The sequence below is a fragment of the Plectropomus leopardus genome, chromosome 12, assembly GCF_008729295.1.
Source record: "Plectropomus leopardus isolate mb chromosome 12, YSFRI_Pleo_2.0, whole genome shotgun sequence".
NCBI classification, from domain to species: domain Eukaryota; kingdom Metazoa; phylum Chordata; class Actinopteri; order Perciformes; family Serranidae; genus Plectropomus; species Plectropomus leopardus.
The window spans coordinates 15,976,249-15,998,194 of NC_056474.1; the positions used below are offsets into that span (position 1 = coordinate 15,976,249).

General features: G+C 39.8%; 1 protein-coding gene across 3 annotated transcripts in view; it reads left to right on the plus strand.

The window, feature by feature from the left end:
• Positions 1-763: 763 nt before the first annotated feature.
• Positions 764-21,946, plus strand: part of yeats2 (YEATS domain containing 2) — a 30,576-nt gene continuing 9,393 nt past the window's right edge. For 2 of the 3 annotated variants that reach the window (XM_042497844.1, XM_042497846.1), the window contains exons 1-19: positions 764-909; positions 1,349-1,454; positions 1,561-1,658; positions 1,820-1,912; positions 2,783-3,016; positions 3,145-3,263; positions 4,916-5,077; positions 7,765-7,876; positions 9,160-9,204; positions 9,285-9,453; positions 10,453-10,695; positions 11,780-11,947; positions 13,666-13,757; positions 14,436-14,621; positions 14,746-14,974; positions 15,645-15,803; positions 17,214-17,344; positions 18,831-18,977; positions 20,064-20,252. In XM_042497844.1, coding sequence (XP_042353778.1) covers positions 1,355-1,454; positions 1,561-1,658; positions 1,820-1,912; positions 2,783-3,016; positions 3,145-3,263; positions 4,916-5,077; positions 7,765-7,876; positions 9,160-9,204; positions 9,285-9,453; positions 10,453-10,695; positions 11,780-11,947; positions 13,666-13,757; positions 14,436-14,621; positions 14,746-14,974; positions 15,645-15,803; positions 17,214-17,344; positions 18,831-18,977; positions 20,064-20,252 — 2,676 coding nt within the window. In that variant the 5' untranslated portion in view covers positions 764-909; positions 1,349-1,354. Of the gene's footprint in view, positions 910-1,007; positions 1,058-1,348; positions 1,455-1,560; positions 1,659-1,819; positions 1,913-2,782; positions 3,017-3,144; positions 3,264-4,915; positions 5,078-7,764; positions 7,877-9,159; positions 9,205-9,284; positions 9,454-10,452; positions 10,696-11,779; positions 11,948-13,665; positions 13,758-14,435; positions 14,622-14,745; positions 14,975-15,644; positions 15,804-17,213; positions 17,345-18,830; positions 18,978-20,063; positions 20,253-21,946 lie in introns of those variants that run through there. The other variant, XM_042497845.1, reaches the window with a different exon arrangement.

Sequence of the window (21,946 nt, forward strand, 5' to 3'; positions counted from 1 at the left end):
GACACACACACTTTGTGGTGGTTTTGCCTCTTTTTTAAAATTTTGTTCTTGCTTGTCTTTGTAGTTGTTATGCATCTTTCTGTGGTTTTGTGTCTCCTTTGTAATTTTTTGTTTGCTTGTGGTAGTTTTCCTTCAGCTTCTAGTTGTTTTGTGTATCTTTAGATAAATTGTATTGCCTGATATCAGACAGAATTGTCAACTCATTGCACTGCATTTCTAGAAACTATCAACTCAAACTCAGCAGAGAGTGCAGATTCAAAGGTCTGGACCAAAGCAAGCAGCCTAATGTAACCTTTATTAGTTTAGTTTTACTTGCGTTTATTTTATTTTATTTTTATTTTATGTCAATCTGAGTGACATTTGCAGATGAAGGAACTTGGATGAAGGCTAGGGGGGTCCCCACACACTTGGGGCCCCAGGGCCTGTGCCCAGTAGCCCTGTTCAGTGATCCATCCGTCATACACACGAAAGGATTTCCAGTAAATCAGTCTTTTAAAAACTGATTTTAAAGGAGTAAAATACCTGAAGAGTTCTTGTGTATGATGACATCTTTTTTACTGATGAACTTTCAGAGCAGTAAACACCAAATGCATGTAAAACGTTTTTTAAAAAAATCATCACACATCCTTACTCCAGTTAACAATACAACATAAAGATAAAAATTCATATTATTCAGTGTTGCTCTTTGGTGGCATCACCTGTTTTGTAGAATAGTGGTCCCTGCTGCCTGTTTTGGTGAAGTGCACGGCTAACCCTCCACCACCTAGCTTACTAGTCCACCTCGAGATTTAGCAATTCACTAAACACAAGTGTGTCAGATAATCATAGCACAACGCAAAGGGTATGCTCTCACTGAATTAAAACACACGTCTCACAGAGAAACGTTGCTCCACAGCACAGGGAACTCCAGTAAGTTTGCATTTCAAACGGATTGAATCGGTGGCTACAAATGTGTGCTAACGTTAGCTAACATAGCAAACACGGGTAGCGGTTGCTAACGGTCCAGAGCTGCCGGCTACACGAAGACAGACTCGGATTTCTCTAAAAAGAGTTCTTGGTAAACAGTCTGGTGGTGTAATATTTAGCATTTTGTAAAAAATAATTTAATTGAAGGCACTGGTTTTGTCGAATAGTAGGGGCATTGTTTAAAACAGCGGTAGGTGTAGACGGTTTGCTAACCTATATTAGCATATGTAGCTAGCTAGTGCTAAAGTTAGCTTTGGGCATTAGCTTCTCTGCTAGCCGGCTAATACGATGCTAAGTACCATCACAACTGAGCATGGGAGCATGAATGTGACTAGCTAACGTTAGCTGTTTTGAATTTTTCCAATCATTTCTTCATTTGCAGGTAGCCATGTCGGGAATCAAAAGGAAAATAGAGGGCAATGATCCGGATTATGATGACATTTCGCTGGTCCAAAATAGTAAGAGAAACAAAGCGGCTGAACACAGTGGTGAGTTTATGTTATGAACCCTTGGACACCTGCTTTACATGTTGTGACAGCTAACAAGTAACTGCACTCTTCAGTGCTCTGATTTCTGTTCCTTCTGCCTTTTCAGCCCGAGAAGCAGCTGTACAGAAGATCGAAACCATCATCAGAGAGCAGTTTTCTTTGGAGATGAAGAACAAAGAACACGAAATAGATGTGATAAGTCAGGTATGTGGATGAGACTGGAAAAGTCTATTTTTTTCATTTCATTATGACATCTTTTACATTTTTGCATCAGTAATGCAGAAAAAACTGCTGATACAGAAAAATGATGTATATTCACAGTAGAAAACAACATTTTGGTTAATTGTTTTCCCATTATCTTGCAGCGACTCAATGAAGCCAGGAGGATGATGGACAAGCTAAGGGCATGCATAGTGGCCAATTACTATGCCAATGCTGGAGTAACAAAGCTCTCAGAGGTAAATTCACACACATTTATGCTCAGACAGCTGTCAGCTGCATTAAAGCCCTGGTACAGTGCAGTGCATTGTTCCTATGTAAATTTAAGTAGCAATGTCTGGGCCTGAAAAAACTTTTGGAAAAATAAATAAATTCAGCAAGTTTTGGTAAAGTAGTGTAAATTTGCATAATAAAATCATAAATATCTAAATAGTATATGAGTATATGAATACTGTGTGGTGTTAATGTTTGGGCAGGTCAGTCATGTCACATGATGTTTTGTTGTGCGTGAGTTACCTAAGACTCTCACCTGAGATGTAGCTTCTGCTTCGTCCAGATGGAAATTGATGCAATGCATCAAACATGCAGCTAAGATCACCTAGCTTTTTTTAATGTGCTTTTTACATGTTTTATTGATCTATGGAACTGTTGTGCTCTTTAATGTGAGTCTTATGGGTGTGAATGCTTTTTTTTCTCCATGTTGTCTGATTCCCTAACAGAAGGCAATTTTCTGTCACTATATGATAGACAATTAAGTTTTTTGAAAATCTTGATGCTTTGAATCATGCCAGAAAGAAATTCCAATTTATTTATGATTGGCTTCACTTGACAAGTTTAAGGTATGGAATAAGAAAGACTACAACCCGGGATGTGTAATATGCTGGCTGTGTAGTTAAACTTGTGACATATCAAATATGGGAGAGGCAGCGTTAGCAGCAATTCTAAAAAAAAAAAACTAACTTAAAGTGCCAGGCTGCTGCTGCCTGGATCAACTCATATTACTGATGTTTTTACTCCCCAAAGGCAATGAAAAATTCATAAACATTTATTGGTAAAAATGTGTTTTAACCCTGACGGTAGCATCAACAACCTTTTCCTCTGCATCCTAGCATGCTTCTAAGAGTGACCCTGCCGTGTTGAACCATCCAGCCATCCGCCGGTTCCTGGAGTCCCCATCCCGGTCCTCGTCCCCTCTCAACCAGGGCTCTGAGACTCCGTCTCTGGCCCACTCTGAGTCCGAGTCCCTCTCACAACAAGGAGAAGGAGCTGAGAGGGATGGAGAGGGAGCATTGCGAGAGGACGGCAGCAGGCAGGAGCGCAGACCAGGGCGCAATACAGGCAAGGTGAGTTCAACTGACAAACATGATGGTTATTAGTTACTTGATGAATGCCAAGTGTTGTTGGCTTTAATCTTGCTTTTTCAAAATCTTTTATTAAGACTGTATTGTTCTCCATCATTTTTTTGTCGTAGGACACATTTGGCGTGCCGGTGTCTTTAGGAGCAGAGCAGAGGGTGACCTACCACAGTATTGGAAATGAAGCCTCTAGACTCTATGCGAAAAAGACAATCGTAGTCGGGAACGTGTCCAGGTACGTAACCAAACTAAGCAAAGGTTTAAATCACTCAAGTCATCTTTGTGACTTTCTATGTTGTTGAGCAGAAGTTTAGAGGTTAGGAGCCTCTTAGAAAGTCATAAGACTTTTAGACTTAGACTTAGACTTAGACACGTTTATTTATCCCACTTGTGGGAAATTAACTTGTCACAGCAGCCGTGTGTACAGAAAAAATATATAAAATATCAATATATACAAAATATAAAATATACAAAAGTGCAAAAATAGGCATGTGTCAAAGAAGAAGAAAAAATGTACAGGTTTTAAATACAAAATCAAAGATATACCAGAAAAAAATTTAAAATTTTTTTTACTGTGATAGAAGAAAAAAACTATATTTCACTTAATTTGTTCTTCAATTTTAACTTCTTTTATGTGAACTGTGGAATAGGTTTCAGATCACAAATAGACGTTCCTTCAGTTTGATGGGTCACAAGTCAGAAAGTTTGAAAACCACAAGCATAAAATCATCAACTTTATATTTTAATAAATTTCTCTTTGAAAACCTTAGATATGGTATTTTGTCAGTCTGTTAAAATTCTTTAATATTCTTCAAACTGTTTATAACAAACAGTTGTCGGTAGTCATAGATATATACTGACATCACTAAGCAAAGTCTGAGAATATGTGAAACCTATGAATGAATTATAAGCCATCAATCGACTTCAGCTTGGGCAGGTAGACACCTTGAAGTGTTGTTGTAAATTGGAGAGTAATTTAAACATCACCACTTAATGGTTTGAAGCATCAAATATTCTTTGAATTATAGGCACAGCACAGAAAATAACTAAAAACTCAAAAATGTGCTTGTGTGTTTTGGCTGAAGTTGATCAGACTTGACGGAGAGGCTCACAGATAAATGTGTTTACGTATGATATGTGACTGTAGAACGTTAGATGTAATTTGCCTTTTGAGGGGGTGTTGTTTTGATAAAAACGTCTCTCACTCAACAGTTTTGCACGTGTGTTGCTGAACTAACATCTTTATTGAATTGTGTTGTTTTTGCATGACTGTGTGAACTGAGGATCTGAGCCATAATTTAGTTTTTCCTACAAGCCTGAACATGTTGCAGTTTGAAAATACCTTTTTATTCGTTCATGTATTTCCCCCTGGGCCTGAATTCATCTAGATAAATGACATTCCTCATGATCACTGTTTCAGTGTGATGCAAAGCACATGTTATTTCAGGGGAGTTTGATCGACAAAGCCAATGTTTCTCATGCACGCCAAATGTCTCAGAGGGCTGCATGGGAAAGTCATTTGATATGTGCTTAAGTTCATGTAACATAATAAGAAGGCTTAAACTTAACACATCAGTCATAGACAGTGAATAAAGGATACATGGGATTGGATTCATTGAAAATGATCCAGACTCTTTACTAATGTGTTGTTATATGCATTTTCTGACAGGTTATTTGTAATGCTGTCTTGAAATTTTATATATGAAATATTCATGAAAGATGTATGTCTCGTAATTTATGTGCTTTACGTTGAACTTTTGCTCGTGATGCATGCTGTCTGTCTTCCCTGATTCCTCTGTGCTTACCTATCTACATTATCTTTTACTTTTACCACCGTGAATTCTTTATTCCTTCTGGTTGTTTTAACTCTTTTTCTCCCCCTCGCAGGTACATTCCCCCAGATAAGCGGGAAGAAAATGACCAGTCTACCCATAAGTGGATGGTGTACGTCAGGGGCTCCAGGAGGGAACCAAGTATCGACCACTTTGTGAAGAAAGTCTGGTTCTTCTTGCATCCAAGCTACAAACCCAATGACCTTGTGGAAGTCAGGTTTGTGTGTGTCATTTTCTCTTTATATTTGAGACAGACAAAAGGCCTTTTTACACATGCACTGCAAACCTGAAACTATCCGGACATTTACCGGAGAAGTTGTACGTGAAAACGCAAAAGTCCAAATCAGTAGGATCAGACATTAAATAGACTTCCCCCTACCAGCTCTAAAGTACAAAGTCTGTGTAATCTCCAATTAAGCCCTTGTGTAAGTAGAGCAGGTAATTGTCCGGAAAATCCACAGTAAGTGGGCACGTTGATCACGTTTCTATCAACAGGCTCACACGAAACCGGAAAAACAAACATCTGATGATGACGAGGAATGGTCATTTACTTGAGGATGGCAACAAAAATGTCTAATACCCCTTTTCCACCAAATTAGCTCTGCTTCTTGAACCAGCTTCGTTCAGGATTCTTGGAACCTTGCTGCTATTTAGCGAACCAGCCAGCGTTTCCACCAGTCTTGCAGCGTAATCATGGATGTGTCATCAACAGAAAATCCTGGATTACACTGAATACCAGCGAACTTTGTTCTGTTATTACATATTTTTGTTTTTGCAGAACAAGCACAAACTAACAATTAATAAGACCACTGAAAACTCTTTTCTCAGATGATTTTTCACTTCACTTGTTGCTTACTCCACCCTCTCTTTCCAATCTGTAGAATATGACACGCCCACTATGATGTCACGATTTGAGCTTCAGGTCAAAGGAAAACTGCTACTTTTTGGTTTTAGCTGAGACCTAATTAAGCACAGGAACTGGAACAGAACCAGTTCCATGTTGGTGAAAAAGGGGTAAAACTGGAGAGATGATGAGATTTGGAAACTGTTGTTGGGTCAAAGCCAAAATGTCAGACAAATTTAGGGAATGGCAAAAGATCCTGTTGTTTATGACCAAATTACAAACTGGCTACATGACCATGGTGTAGTCTGCGTCATGTCCTGCTTCCTGCACGCTCTACCCAGGCGCCACCTCTCACCCCAAACCTAACAGAATTTCCAGCAGGAGAAAACACTTCTTAATGGACAGTCTCCTTTTGTGCGCTACATGTGTGAAAGCACTGCCCAGATCTGACTCATATGAGTGTGTGTTATCATAAGGGGTAAGTGATACGGCCATATAATGATATCACAATATTTAAGGGTTTTTTTTTTGAGATAGCAATATTCATGGCAATTTGACAAAATACTGAAAAATATAAAATACATTTTGTTATTAATTTCAAGAACGTAGCGCCTGGATGCGTAAAAGGCTGTCTTTATCATCAACTGACATTAATTCAGATCCACCTCCGAGTGTAAAAACAGTCTGCTGATCACATTGTGTAACTCACACGCAGCAGCAGTTAGAACTGTCTGTTGATAAACAGTGCCCTCTTGTGGATATTTGTTAGACAACATCCTGCACAGTCCCCCTCAATCATAGCTGGAAGTAAAAAAAACAATATTTGTGTCTCAGTGATATTTACTCTAGCTAAATCTTGCTGATGGTTAGTATTTATGCAAATAAGAAAAGACATAATCATTATGCAGAATGTAAACACACATTATTAGGTGGAGTCTGTAGCATCACTTAGCACACAGTGAGTCAGACTAGAAGTAAACATTTACATGACTAATAGTGGGCACACCTATATGTGTAGTCACCCAAAAAAACATGCGTGTTTGCCATAGCCCAAAGCACTGAGGTGTATGGATTAGTTTTGTGCAGTTTAGTTTAGTTTTTTGCCTTTTTGCACAATTTAAAGTGCACAAAATGACAAAACAAACTACAGTGCTGGGAGAGGGAAAAAAACAAGTGGGCTGTGTGTGTGTGTGTGTGTGTGTGTGTGTGTGTCAATTACAATAACAACAGTTATTCAAAGTCATTCAAATTAAAAAAATGTAAATGTGTAATGTATAAAAAAAATCTATGTAAGCATGTGTGTGGATGTGTAGGTGTGTCTGTGCGTGTATGCGTGTGAGTGTGCGCAGGTCTTTATGCAGGACATTGGTTTATAGACTCATTCAGGAGGAGTTATCTAGAAGGAGCAGAACTTTTGCCCTCAAGTTCTTTGATTAAGATGTCTCAGTTAAGTTTTTATCCTCTAAAAGTGGCAAAGGATTTAAGTTTGCCTGTGGCTTCTGAATAAATGATCTCTTTCATCAGTCAGCAATCCTTATCCTGAGCTGTAGCCTCCAGGCTGTTTCAGCTGACAAGGCACTCACGTTGCTGTAGCAGCCGCTCATAAGCCTTTTCTGACTGACTCAAGTCTTCATTCCCAGTGAACCCAACACAGGCCCAGTGCTCTCTGCTGACTCTCCACACAGCCTGAATGTAGATGAAGGGATGAATGAAAGTAGAAAAAACAAAAATGCATCACCCATTGGGTATTCTTGAGTAGACACAGAGTATGCATGCACACACACGCCCTTGCAAGTGCAGGCTGTCAGATCAGTTTCTGTTGTTTGGGGAGGATGAGAAACTCAAGCTTCAAACGGGGTGAAGATGAGAGACCTTAAAGTCATTGATTTTAAAAGATTATTAACTCGGTCTTAGTCAAAGACCAGAGTTAGAGCCTCATTTTTTCCCATCTTCCTTTTTTTTTTAACAAAGTTATTGTGCTGCATCCTCTGTATTTTTTCCCCTCCAGATTTCTATTTTGATGACTTTACATAAAGCTTTTTGAATGTGTTTGTTCTCAGTGAGCCTCCCTTTCATTTGACACGTCGTGGTTGGGGCGAGTTTCCTGTGAGGATCCAGATCCACTTCAAAGACCCTCGCAACAAACGCATTGACATCATCCACCAGCTTAAGGTCAGACCACATCATGGACCACATCATAAGTCACAGTTTTAACTGAGCCTCTTATAGATGTCCCGGTGTGTTTCTGATGTCCTTTGTGTTGGACTTCTGTACTTCTAGTGGTAAAATGCAAATTAAGCACTGACAATCTTCCATTGTCACTCTTAAGTTATGAACTTGCCCTACTTAATTGGTCTGAAATAGGCTTGGATGGAATCTATTTTTCTCAAACCTTCATACCCTCCTGGAATATTACCGGGGTATAGCGTATATGACAGCGATTTTTGTACATTCTGCAGGCTGTCTTGCCAATACACAAATACACTTACAAGATGTCAATAAATGGTAATATTCTTACACCCATTTTCCTTTTTAAATAGAGAAACACCACCATAAACCTTCTAAAATCATGTTTCTCTCGTGGCGAAATCTGTTGTTTTTATTTTTGGCGCCCATGTCATCACATTAGAGCAGCCACACTGACAGTGTGAGCAGTGTTGAACAGCTGCAGCACATAGAAAACAGAGTCTCGTCATTTTTGAGGTGCGTGTTTTCAGCAAAAATAGACAGTGAAAATTGTCTTCAGATAATTAGTCATAATAATTAATCAGCACTTTGGCCCACTGTGGTTGTTTTAAAGTGCTTTATAAATAAAGTTGGCATGGTATAATTATACTGATTCTATACCACCTTTTATCACAGTTTCAATGTCTCAGTCTGTCACAGACTTGAGGAAATGCAGATGTATGTTTTACTCAATTTTTTCTGTTTCTGTATCAAAATAAAAGCCCTCTGACAATATCTCTATTGACAGAATCCCTTCAGTTGTCGACACAAGGCCTTTCACGGTGAAACATTAGCAGAACCATGTTGCTGACAATGCAGTAGCTTGCACAGCTTCATAAATGAGTGGAGTATTGGCTTTTAATTGTGGAAATACAATAATTGTAACAGTAGGCAGCTCTGCAGCAGGGCCACAACAAAAGACGCTGTGAACACACACTGCTCATGCATGTGGTGTGGCCTGGGCTTAACATCCTCAATACAGCCTCTCTAGTATAAATTAATAGAAAGACGAGGGTCCGTATTTATGACGCCATTACAATCACACCGTCAGAATTTCTTAATACCCTTGTATATTGTTCTACTGTGATACCGACTGTGCCTAGTCTGGACACGTTTTAATAAACGTAAACAACATATGATTCAGAGTTTAGTTATGTTTTGATATATATTGTTGTCAGAGAACTTAAAATAAAAATCTTTATTTTGTCCTCTCTGTTTTTTTCCTACAGCTGGACAGAACATACACGGGGCTCCAGACACTCGGGGCAGAAACTGTAAGTTATAAATGTTCATGTGCAGTAACTTTTTTTTTTTCTCAGACCTTTACTCTGACGATGAGCTATATTTGTTCCAGGTGGTTGATGTAGAGCTCCATAGGAACTCTCTTGGGGAGGACTATATCCCTCAGCCCTCTTCCTCCAAGGTGACTCACAAAGCAGCCAGCCCCACGTTGGCTTCCTCCCTGGCCCAAAGTTATGGACGCTCCAGTTCCCCCATCTCACATGATTCCAGTGTAGACAAAGGTATGCACACAAATTTCGATTGATTATCAAAAAGCATATTTACACTTTTGAAATTAAAGGTCACCATTGGAGTTTTTTTTACCATAAGTAACACTGTCTTGCAATGTTTTTACCAGTGGGTCCCCATTTATAGGGTTCCCACAGTCATGTAATTCTTGGAAAATGTCTGAAATTTGAAATACTGTTCTCCAGTTGTTGTCTCTGCTAATGTTATTCAATGAACACATTTGTCAATTCAGTTTTGTGAGAAACTGAACTGTGACCATAACTTTTGATTAGAGGCCTTAATGTACGCCACCTCGCTGTGAGTGTATATTGGACTTAAGTAGACAACATGATTTTTATGAAACATTCTCTATACCCAAGTCCCCCCCCCCCCCCCCCCCCCCCCCCCCCCCCCCCGCTTTCTCTGTTACAGTATACTAATATTTATTTAATGATAAGCAGGGTTCTCATCAGGGCTAGGCAATATTACTTACAAGTAATATCTCTATATGTTCGAGAGATGCAATATATATCTTGATTTATTATTATTTTTATTTTTTCTTAAAACAGCATAACTGTTAAAATTAACTGTCTGATGCATATGATCATACCAGTGTGATCATTCAAGTAATCTATCGTAATTTATATAGTACATTGTAGGGGGGCTTTAATGTAATGTATAATGTATTTAAAATCAATTTTCTATGAAATACAGTTTGCAGGGTTTTTTTCAGTAACAAAGTTGAAGATTTTTTGAGTTTTCGAGTCAAGTTGCCTTTTTATGAGCTGTAGCAGAGTGACAGGAGTTTGTTTTACCCTAAAAGTCTTTGATCCCATCAGTCTTGCTGATTTTAGTCAAACCAAACCAGACCGGGTTACAGTGCTGTCAGAGTCTCTCTTGTACCGAATACTTTTTATCAATACATCTGCAACTTGTTCACAGAATGAGTATCTTAACTCCAGGTGAGGTTGAAAGGGAGAATAAGTCAAAGACCCTCTCCCATTTCTGATTAGGTTTCATCAAAGCAGAGATGGGGAGGTCTGCAGGTGGCCATAGCTCCAGCCTCACTGCCGGTGAACGCACCCCAACCCGACCCAAAGCTGGCGACAGGATCACATTGGGTTCCCATGGCAACTCGGCCTTCCAGCCCATAACAGCAAGCTGTAAGATTGTCCCACAAGGACAGCCGCCAAGCCCTGCTGAGTCTCCCGGGAAATCCTTCCAACCAATCACCATGAGCTGTAAAATTGTTTCAGGTAAATGTCTCCTCCTAGTGGCAATTGGACAGTGTTTCTAAAAAAATATTTCATAGTTTTTGCATGTTCCTTAACACTTTGAAAAATTTCTAGACAGCTCTTTTATTTCAGATTTACCGTAATGCAGCTAATATATACCTGCATTACAGTACACCTCTAACGAATGCTGAGAGCAAACACATAACTGGATATCTTGATATTAACCTTTGTCAGAGATCATATATTCACACTATTGTTTTGTCTTGTGTATTTTGCACACTTTGCTCTCTGGTATTGATGTCCATTCTCCTCTTGGTCTAATTATTTAAAATGCAGGCATTGTTAGGAATGTGCTCTGCTGCTCAGGGGGGAACAGGATTTTCTCATGAGTTCCTCCGGGCACGCATTTGCTGTTCTCAGCAAAAATTGTAGAAATGGTCTCTGCAGAAAATTTAAAAAAATGTTTCTACCTCATTTGACTTCTTTAAATCTGCATCACAGATAGTTTAATGTAATTTGCCAGAAATTCATTTAGTGCCAACTTAAACAGCAGTAGTGTGAGTGACATTACTGGTAGGCTGCTGGCACAACAGCCACCAGGAGGGAAAGAATAGATGTGATATATAGGGCTGTAACTAACTAACCAAAGAAAATGATGGTTGACTAAAATTATACCTACTTTTCAACCAATTGAATGGTTGATGGGGAAGGTGTGCCATGGAGCTTAGCATTAACACTTATGGAAAGTAAACTCTGTTCAGGCCATGACTGAAAAATAAATGTGATCTCTAATTTAATCCAACCTAAAAATAAACTGTGCACTGTAACACTTTTCCACAGTCACAGTGGAGAAGGGGTGAGACCAACCGTCATATAGGACAAATACAAGTACTAAACAACAACTGCCTATTTTTGGCGGGTACATGGCCTTATTACAGACAGACAGACATTACACCCGCGATTGTCTGACCAATGAAAATTTGGTTGGATAAGAGATCAACCAATTGACCAGAAGTTTACAGCCCTTGTAATTTACATCTTCAAAGATATTTGTTAACGTATCCCAATTATTTGTCAAACAGCCTGTGTACTTTCTCCCCCGCAGGGTCTCCCATCTCAACCCCGAGCCACTCCCCGCTGCCTCGAACACCCACCACCTCCACCCCTGTCCACAGCAAGCAGAGCTCTTCATCAGTCCTCAACAACCCTTACATCATTGTTGACAAGCCCGGCCAGGTGATCGGCATGGCTTCTTCATCTGCCGCCTCCACAGGTACACATCTCCTACTCAGTGTCAAAGTGCTGCTTGAAATCGGAAGTGGACCTGCAGCGAAAATGAGAAGCGGTGTCTGAGCCGCCCACATAGAATATAAAAATGGCTGTGAGAAATGCACTCTGTAGCAGAACAAATGATGAACTTCCTTACTCTCCCTGAATTTCTCTGTCTTTATTTTGGTACTTTTTGTTGCTTGTCCTCTTTCACCCCCTATCGCTTTATCCAGCTCTTCTTCCTCTCTTCTATTTTTTTTCTTTGTATCTGTTCCCGTGTCTGTCTTTTCTTCCCTTTTTGCAATCATACAGTATGACGTGTGGTGAGCCAGCAGGATGCTTACGGGATGAGAAGTTACCATGGTGACTGAGCTGCTTTGTTTAATGGCCAGATTAGTTGGATGAGACCCCACGCTCAAGTCAAGTTTTGTGTGTGTTTGTGTGCGTATTTCCTTGTGAACAAGGTGTGCAATTATCCGCGAAGATGAGTGCACTGACAGGTTAAGAGATTGTGCACTTGATGTGTGCGTCACCCCATCATGGAGCAGAGTCATCTTACATCACCAAGGCTATTGCATTTACTTCCTCACATCAGCAGCGTCAGTTCATATTCCACTTGGGAGCTCTTTCCCCGAGATTGCTCATTCTTTCTCACCCACTCAGCCACTCCCACTCTTCCTCCACAAATGCAAAAGCTCAACCAGATCTGGCAGTAAAGTTGGAGTGCCAGTAAGTGAGGTTTTATCAAGCGGGATGATGTGGGTGTTGTGGCTGATTCACCAATCCTGGGTTAAAACAGATTTTAAGGGACGAAACTTGGTTTCTTGGCTTCAACGCCCACGCTGAGTAACCCTGAGAGGCAACTGTCACCTCACAACACAATGGTCTTGATGTCTGTGGAAAGGATGGCAGGAGCTGCAGTAAACCATCACCAGTACAGTTATCTTCAGTGTCCAAACTTTTTGACTCACCAGGCAAAGGGGGCTGGTAGATGAAAAAAACTACAGGCTATGCATATTTGTTTACAAGCTTAAATTGCCTTTTTTTTGTTTCACATGAACATTAGTTTCAGTACATTGTATTCAGATAGTAATGTGTTGAATATTAACTTAAAGAAAGTAAAATCCATCTGGTAAGCAGTGATGCAGTCAATATGTCTTGGGCTTTTGTCAGTGTTAAAGTACTCAAGATTGAAGACTCACTTTTAGAGGGTCTCTGTCTCGTCTCAGAATCATATGCATTTTGACTCGGTCTTGTCTAGGTCTCGAACATAGTGGACTCCGGATTTTAAGTCTTGGTCTCGGTTAGTGTGGTCTTGACTACAACACGAGCTTTTGTTGTGGAAAGTAAGAACAAATGCACTACCGCTGACAATGTGGGACACATTATTTAGTTTGTCGTCTTTGTTCACACTAAGAGGCAAAGGTGTTTTTTTATTCATCACCGTCATAAGTATGGGCTCAAATCCAGCTAGCAGCAGACCGGCAGCAAGTGATATTTCAAGGGATCAGTTGAAGTCCCTTACAGTAAACGGTGCCTCAGAACTAGGAGGGCTCGACATTTTTTTCACATGTTGGTACAAACATCTACCTGTCAGTGTAGCCATGATTTACTTGCGTAACAAAAAATCGATCCACATTTGGTATTTGGTGGGTGTTTTTACAACTTGGTCATCTCCTCCATGACTTAATAGTGTGTGTGTTTCTGTAAATTACTCCACAGGAAGCCCTACGGCCAAACAGTCTGTTGCTCAGGGCGCTCGCTCTCCAGCCCCCAAAGTTCACACTGGCACCTTCCTCTCATCAGGGGTGAAGGTGAGTTGAGTCTGATGGTGTCACTCTTCAACATGAATTGTTATGAGAGAAAACATCTCTTTTTACTTATCTGTTCCCACCAGTGTGCAGTATTTGTCCCTGTAGTATCTGTGTCTTTAACAAAGCAGGGTGATATTAATAGCAGGCCACGGTGCTATCTTCAGCAGATGTGAGTGCCTTGGCAAGCTTTTTAAATGGGACATCACTCTAAAGATAGGAGGGGGTGTGGGGAGCTTTGCAGAGAGAATTGCACGGTTCTGTTTCACTCAGTGTCAATACCCTGCTGAAAAATCCTCCCACTCCCACATGCTCATCATCCTATCACCATCCACAAAGGATGAAATTGGATTTCACTTAAAATTTCAGTTTTATCTCAGTGGCAGTCTGATTGGCTCAGATTCTACAGTTGTCTGCCACCTGCTGTGGTATTAAAGACCAGGGCAGATGGGGACAGATGGGAAATATAAAAACATCCTCTTGATGAATTAATGATAATGATGATTTTCAAATCTGTTTTAGGCAACAAATCTCTCCTTGCTACTTTGCATTCCGTAACTTGTTAAAATGTGCTTTTTTTATTAGAGGGCAAAATTATAACAGCTATCTACAACCTGTTGTGGTTTCAAGGCAGAGTGTTGGTCCTGTTACAGTTCCTCTCTCACTCACTTTTTTTTGCAGGTTATTATCAAGCAGGAGCCAGGGGAAGTTTCGACACAGCAGCAGCAGATGGTTTCCACAGTAACCAGCCAGCAGCAACCTGCCGCTACAGCAGCACACCAGTTTGTCGCAGTGAAGGGAGGTCACATGATCTCCATGTCGGCCCAGAAACAGGCAGGAGGGGCAACAGGGGCCACAACTAGCAAGGTCAGGCTTTCTTGCATGTGTTCACTCATAGTTTCACAGAAGAGCATCAGTCATTGATGTAGTAATAGTGATGCGTTGCCAAAAGTTACAGTCATTAAAAATACTTATTTTCTTTCGTTTGTAGATGTTAGGCATTCCTGTTAGCTCAACACTTCAGTCTGCGGTCAAACAGGTGGCTATCAGCAGTGGGCAGATTCTGGTCGCCAAGGGCAACCCCTCTGTCTCCAAGGTGATGGGTGGGAAGCAGGTTTTGGCTCAAGGAGTTGCTAAAGCCATCGTCAGTGGAGCCAGTGGCATCTCTGGTCAGCAGGCTGCTGCCAAGGCGTCTGGTGGTTCAGGTGGCAAGAGTGGAGGTGAGAATTCACAAATTCACATGCTCATGCGACACTAAAGGCCTTTACACGCCCGGGACGTAGTGTGTAAAATAACATGAGAAATACTTGCCTGCAAATATTTGACAACAAAACCATTCATTCTGGCAGCAATGTGAATTTGCGGCGAGTTGCAACGCTTGTTTAATCCTTTGAAACCTGAGCGAGTTGGTGTGATTTCTTTCAAAAACAAAAGGAGATGGTAATGAGCGACTTAACAAGACACAGCCCAAAAATTGAGCAAAAAAATTAGTAAAAACATCACAAGAAAATGACCTGAAAATATGTGCGACCAATAACATGACATGACCTTAAAAAATGTGGTGTGAAAGCTCAGAAAAGTCAACCTCCCTCCAGAAAAAGAATAATGTTGCTTTTATAGTGTGTAATATTTATGCTCTGTGTGGAAGTACTCATGACAAAAACAACGAGTGAATATGGCGTACAAACACACCCCAGTGTGTAAAGGCCTTTAGGCAACACATGTAATAACAAATTTACATTGCATACAACAAATACAATTATAAATCGGTATATTCTTTCACTTTTGTGTTACCAATTATTCTGGAAAAAGAAAAATTTCTGACTCAGGGAAACAGAATTTTTAGTATACATAAGAGTTAACTTTTTTTTTCTTTCTGCTTGTCCTTAGTGATGGCTACTCTTCAGCTGCCAGCCAACAACTTGGCCAATCTGGCCAATTTGCCTCCAGGCACCAAACTCTACCTGACCACCAACAGTAAGAACCCCTCAGGGAAGGGCAAGCTGCTTCTCATCCCACAGGGAGCTATCCTCCGAGCCTCCAGTGCAAGTGAGACATGCTACATTCTATATTAATCTTTTTATTCTGACGTTGGCACAGTAACTCAGCGTGGGTTAGTAGTCATTTACCTGTGCCTTCTTCATACTGGTTCCAGCCATACACTTGAAACAATCCAATCAAGCTCTTGAAAGTGCTGGGTTTTCACATTAGGTAAAAGAGTTGCCTTAGGCATTTGCAGACCAGAAAAACGTTTCCATAGTTCTAAGAGCCGCCTTTTTATTCTGTCCATGCAGCAAGAACCAGGAATGATTGTAGGTCTTAAAACACAACTTTGAGGAATTTTTTTAGCTCCTGTTTCAGAGTAGGTAACCTTCCAGCACAAGAGGACTCTTGAGTGGCCTGAGTGTTTTCTGATTAGTTTGGAAACAAATGTGAACTATGTAAACAACGAACACAAAACTCGAGCATCTCTTCACAAAAACATGACAGAAAACATTAAAAAATGGACCATCATGGAGGTCTAGGTTTTACTGAGCATATTTATGAGAAATTTATGTGAGAGAAAGTGAAAGCACTGTACCAGCAAATAACTACTTGAGTACTTTTAAGGACACTGACACGATATCAAGACCTTAAATATAATACAGGCTCCACTTCATAAAGTGTTTTCAGGTAGAAAAAAACATTTCCTTCAATTTGGCCGACATGATAACTAAAGTGGAAGTGAGTGCAGAAAGCCCCAGAATTGTTTAGCATCACGATATAATGACACATTGTTTTCTAGCAGTTGTGTCGTCACCTATATTGTTCTCCTTGTGTGTCTCTGTCATTTGAGTTTGAAGCTTTGGGAATTGTTTGTGACTAACTGAAACTAATACATGAGCCTGTAGGTGACTCAGTATATGGGGTTTGTGTCCAAACCAAATGACTGTGGGCCTGACTTTTTCTGCCGTGCCCCAAGCTGTAGACAGCTGTATTAAAAATGATATTGCTCTTGGCTCATCATAAAGTTTGGCAAAAGTAAGAAATCCACTTCCGAAGTGATGCTACAATTTGAGGCATGCTGGTGGCAGTTACAGATTTTGGCTGTTACACAACCTTCTGGACAGTGAGTCAGTCACAGTCATCTGTTTCTTTCTGCTGTTTATTTAATGTGCACTGCGAGCTACAATCCCTCACACAGCACACTTATCTGTCAAATTGCAATGAGATTTAACAGATTAAGCAGCATCCCGTATTTTATCTAAATCACAAATTTCACAGCAGTAAACCAGCTTTGTTCTGTATAGCTCTGCTTCACAATCATTTAAAATATGCTTTTGGCGATTTGAAACCACACAAATTAATAAAGATGAGCTGCAATTTGGGATAAAGAGTATCAGGATTGTTTATCAGATTTGAGACTGATTTTGTGTGTGTGTGTGTGTGTCTGTGTCTGTGTCTGTGTCTGTAATTTAGGTCAGCAGTCCCAGAGCAGCTCGTCAGCAGGCGCTGGGGGCTCCCAGACCTCCTCCTCCTCCTCTTCCTCTTCCAGCAATCTACCTTCCAACCTCTCCTACACGTCCTATATCCTTAAACAGACCCCACAGGTGGGTAGAAATGCATTTACACTATAATACAAACCTATGACACATAGATTATCTCATCGAAAGAAATCCTCTTTGATGTCTTGTGGTTGTGGATTCTCCTTTTTGTTTATTAGAGCATTAGTATTTATGTTCTGGCGTGGTTTGCGCAGAGTTTGAAGTGCATCATCAAAGTCTGTAGGAAACTGAAGGTGATTTGCACACTATCCATTTAATATTCATCACCACATTTTCAAAAAACACCCAGATTTTATTCCCTTATGGCATGACAGGACTTTCATGCTCAGTTTGCAAATGGGATTTCTTTTCCTCAGTGTATCTGAAATTTTTGTATTAGTATACAGGTTGAGCCTGCTGTGTTCTTCATTAGACACATTCATTACAGCAGCATTGATCCTGCAGTCAGCTATAGAACAGTGCTGCCTGTGCATTTAGCCAGCAGCATATAATGGAGCTGTCTGCAGAGGTTTCTACCTACATTTAAAGTAAAGAATCTGTGCTGTTGGCAATCAGTGATGAATATTCAAGGTTAAGAGTGTTTTCTAAGTGTGGTATCCACAAATGTTCTTAAGTATATAGTGTATATCTCTTTAAATGGCTGTAGAGCTAGTGCACACACACACACACACACACACACACACACACACACACACACTCTCTCTCTCTCTCTCCAGTTAAGAGCTAAGAGAGTGATGCATTGATTTCAACGAAGGCTGACTGAATGTTCTGTAAGCTATTAGCATGTATAAAAGATGAAGCAGTTGATGTAATAGATGCATGCTTGGAATCATCATGCCATGCACATTACGAACAGTTTGTGGAGATTGACCTTCACTTTATCTCACTACAAAATACCAAACTTGTGTCCTAAAATCCCACATCAGAAGGAGAAACACGCCTGCTTTTAAACTTTGTGAAAGACTTTGCTATCAACAGCTTTTTGGATATGCACAAATATTGCAACACCGACCTTTTCAAGAAGGTGAACAAAAGTCCAACAAGTCTGCCACCAGTATGAAACTGTGAAAAAATCCTATTTTGATGCAAAGAAACAAATCAACAAGTGGTTCCAGCTCTTCTACTTCTTCATAACCTTAATCGTAGTATGCACGGCTGCATGTAAACAGGACAAAACATTAACAGGACATTAATAGTGTTCAGAATACCACAGATTTAAACTATAATGTAACACAGTCACTCTTACTTTGTATTTTAAGTATGTAACACTGATACTTCTATTCCTTTACTTGCCAACCCTGACTATGAAAATGTAATGTGCAGCATAATATGGCTTAAATGTTAATCCAATCTTTAGTGTTGATCTAAAAATGGCATGGCACCCTGTTTTATTCCTGTTTTTACTTTTTTTTACTTTTTTTTATTACTATTTTTACTTAGATTTAGATCATGAAAATTCCTTTGACTTTGAATCAATTCAATTAATATGTTGTTGGATTTCTGCCCCTCCCCTAACGCTACTCGTCCACAGGGCACGTTTCTGGTCGGCCAGCCAGCACAGGGTTCAGGGAAGCAGGGAGGTTCAAGTTCAGGAGGGCATGCAGCATCATCTCCAGCAACCGTTAGCCAGCAGGCCATCCGGGTGACAGCTGGACAGAAGGCGGCTATCCTGGCTCAGGTCAGTATTGGTAACAAGACTGAGGGCAGTTCTGACGCTCCAATATATCTGATATTAATGGAAGCTTCTGTATTTACTGCTGTTATGTTTTTGCCCTTTTACTGTTTCAAAAGCACTAACAGCCACATTTTTATACAGTTAAGAGCTACAAGCACAGTCTGATAATATCATAGCTTGTCTTTGGGGTAAACATCACTAAGGATCTCCCATGACAAAAAAACAGTACGTTTTTAGACACACTTGAAGACCTCGTTTGGTGTTTGCAACACTACTGAGCTCCCCTGGCTGCCCTTATTACTCTCCTCACTGAGTTATAGATTTTTTCTTCTCTTTCTCAGTGCTTCACACCACTACAAATAATCTGTTTTCTTTCCTCTTAAAGCAGGTACAGGGAATTTGAACTACTTATAAAATAGTCGCTGTAAGACCTACATAAGCAAACACGGCCACAAGGTTGAATATTTCTATAAAGTTATTCTTAATGCCCGTCCCCAGGTCTGATTCCCTGCAAAATCGGATGAAACGATTTTCAAAAACTAGACCAGAAGAGTGTATGTTTACATTTTCTGGAGTTATGTTTTGCAGTGATTTGTGCGTTAGCTAGTTAAAAGGAAGCAGGAGGAGATTTTCCTTTCGAGAATTTTATTTTTGATTTCATATTTTGTAGATATGGCTGATACTGGGGTAGGATCATCAAAGTGAAAAATAAAAGATAAAAGGGACAGTGACAGAGCACTTTGTTAATATATTTGATAAGTTCTCTGATCTCAGTTTTCTCTGGAGCAAAACATTTCAGATGCCTTTTTTAAGCAAGGACCATTATGAGTCAACTGAAATTAAGTTGTTATGATTACTGTATGTTTTGGAGGTAAGCTTTGGAGGATTGTCTAAAACCTTAACCAAACCCTGTGTATGTCATACTGTATGATACTGACCTGCTGGAAATTAAATTTGACTTTGCGTAACAACTTAACCAGTTTGCACAATTATTAAGTTTATATTTAGATTTATTCATATAGACTGTTTTGGATTTTAATGAATGGTTGCTCTAATTAAATTTTGTTTTGTGGTTTCTATAACTGACAGGTGGTGGGTGGTTCTCAGGGTGCACAGGTGAAGTTGTCTGATGGCTCAGTTAAGACAGTCACAGCGGCGGCAGCAGGCCACTTGTCCAAACCGGGGACGACCACATTAAGGATGACAGGCGGAGTCATCACTGCCGCTAGTTCCACCCCCGGTTCTGTCAGCGCAGCAGCAGCAGTCAGTCAACAACAGGCGAGTTTTACAGTCTTCATATTCATCTGTTTTATTCTGCCTGACAGCTGCTTGTTTTTAACAGTCATACTAAACTAAACAGCCGTGGATTTGAACTGTTTCTTTATTACTTACAAACTGTTTTTTGGTCCAGTTTAATTTCCACCAAATCCAGTTTGATAAGAATATTTAATTTCATATAACCCAATTACAAAAACAGCTGGTTTGAATGCATTTTGTGTGTTGAAGATTATATATTTTCATGTTAAAGTTAGATGCTTATGCAGAATAAATTGTCCAAGTTGATGAATTTTCAATTTTTATACTTACACTTACTTATGCTTGTGCCTGTGAGAACTAAATGTTCTAGCAGTTGGTCGCTGCAGTATGAATACATGGAAAACAGGAGTGGCCCAGTGTCAGTACAGTATCAAGGTCAATATTGTATTTGTCGGAGAGAGCGGAAAGTTTAGATGGGTTGTGGAGAGCCCTAAGCAGTCCATCAGCAGTGGTCTGTGTTTGGTGATTACAGCTTCAGAGTCAATGGCCAGGCCTCATTAACTTGAGAAATGGAAACACACAAAAAGACTTCCTAGAGGCTCCAACAAGCAAAAACAAATATGTATACAGTATGTAACAGTGAAAAACACTCACTGCTATCAAGCTGTTGATGCAAACACAAAAGAGGAATTCATCACTGCTTTTTCTGTTTTGGAAAAACTGCCCTTTCAGGACTTTTAATTGAATTATGAGGACTCTGGATGAGAGACATCGACTCTTTTGTCTTTGAGAATTACGTAAAACCAGTGACCTGATTGGCAAGTCTCACTTGCACGGCACTGGAAAAAAATGTGACTAGACTTGAGCAAAGAAAAACTAACTTACAAAGTAAAACTCTAAAGTAACACCAGTGTGTATTTTTCTATTATTTTGTCACGTAAATAATTTTCACATCTTGAATCCATTCTGTCATGCAGCTGCAGAAGAGAAAAGCTTTGCAGTTTCTACATGGAAACATGATACACACCATATTACCACATGTTGTCATACAAACAGTATTAATTAGTTAAAACCATCAAGAATGTAATCAGTGTCTTTTCAGTCTTTGCTGTCCTTTTGCTTATTCTGGGCATGTACTACATGAGAGTTAAGCAGATTTTGGGTCAGAATCTCTCCTTCCATCAAAGGTCAGCAAAGCCCTGACCTGCTCGGAAGTCCACATTTGACGCACTGATTTCAAATCCCAAATGCTAAACATGTTCAATTTTTTTTTAAGATTTTCTGTAAAAAGTAGTGCAAAAAGTAACAGTGAGTTCTTCCTACCTGTTGTCTGCCATGTTGGTTTACTGTAAAGTCACATTTGATTGCAATAGATCTGTGAGATGTATGGTTTTGAGAGTCGGGGGTCGGTTGTGAATGGAATCTGTTGGTGTGTGATGTACTGTTTTGACTATATTTTTTTATCTCCACACACTATAGGAACTAAACTGTTAATCTTATCATTGCATGTCATTCTGCGTGGGGTCTTTCAAATCATTAATATGTATGAAATGTTACATCTATTCAACTAGGACGTCACTGAGATTTAGATTTCTTTTACAAGTAAGGCCTAGCCATGACAGGATCAATTAGCAGCATCCAACATGAACAGGGCGACAATATAAGTTGTTGATAAGAATTAAAACATCTTTTAGTGTGGGCCAGTTTTAAGTTGA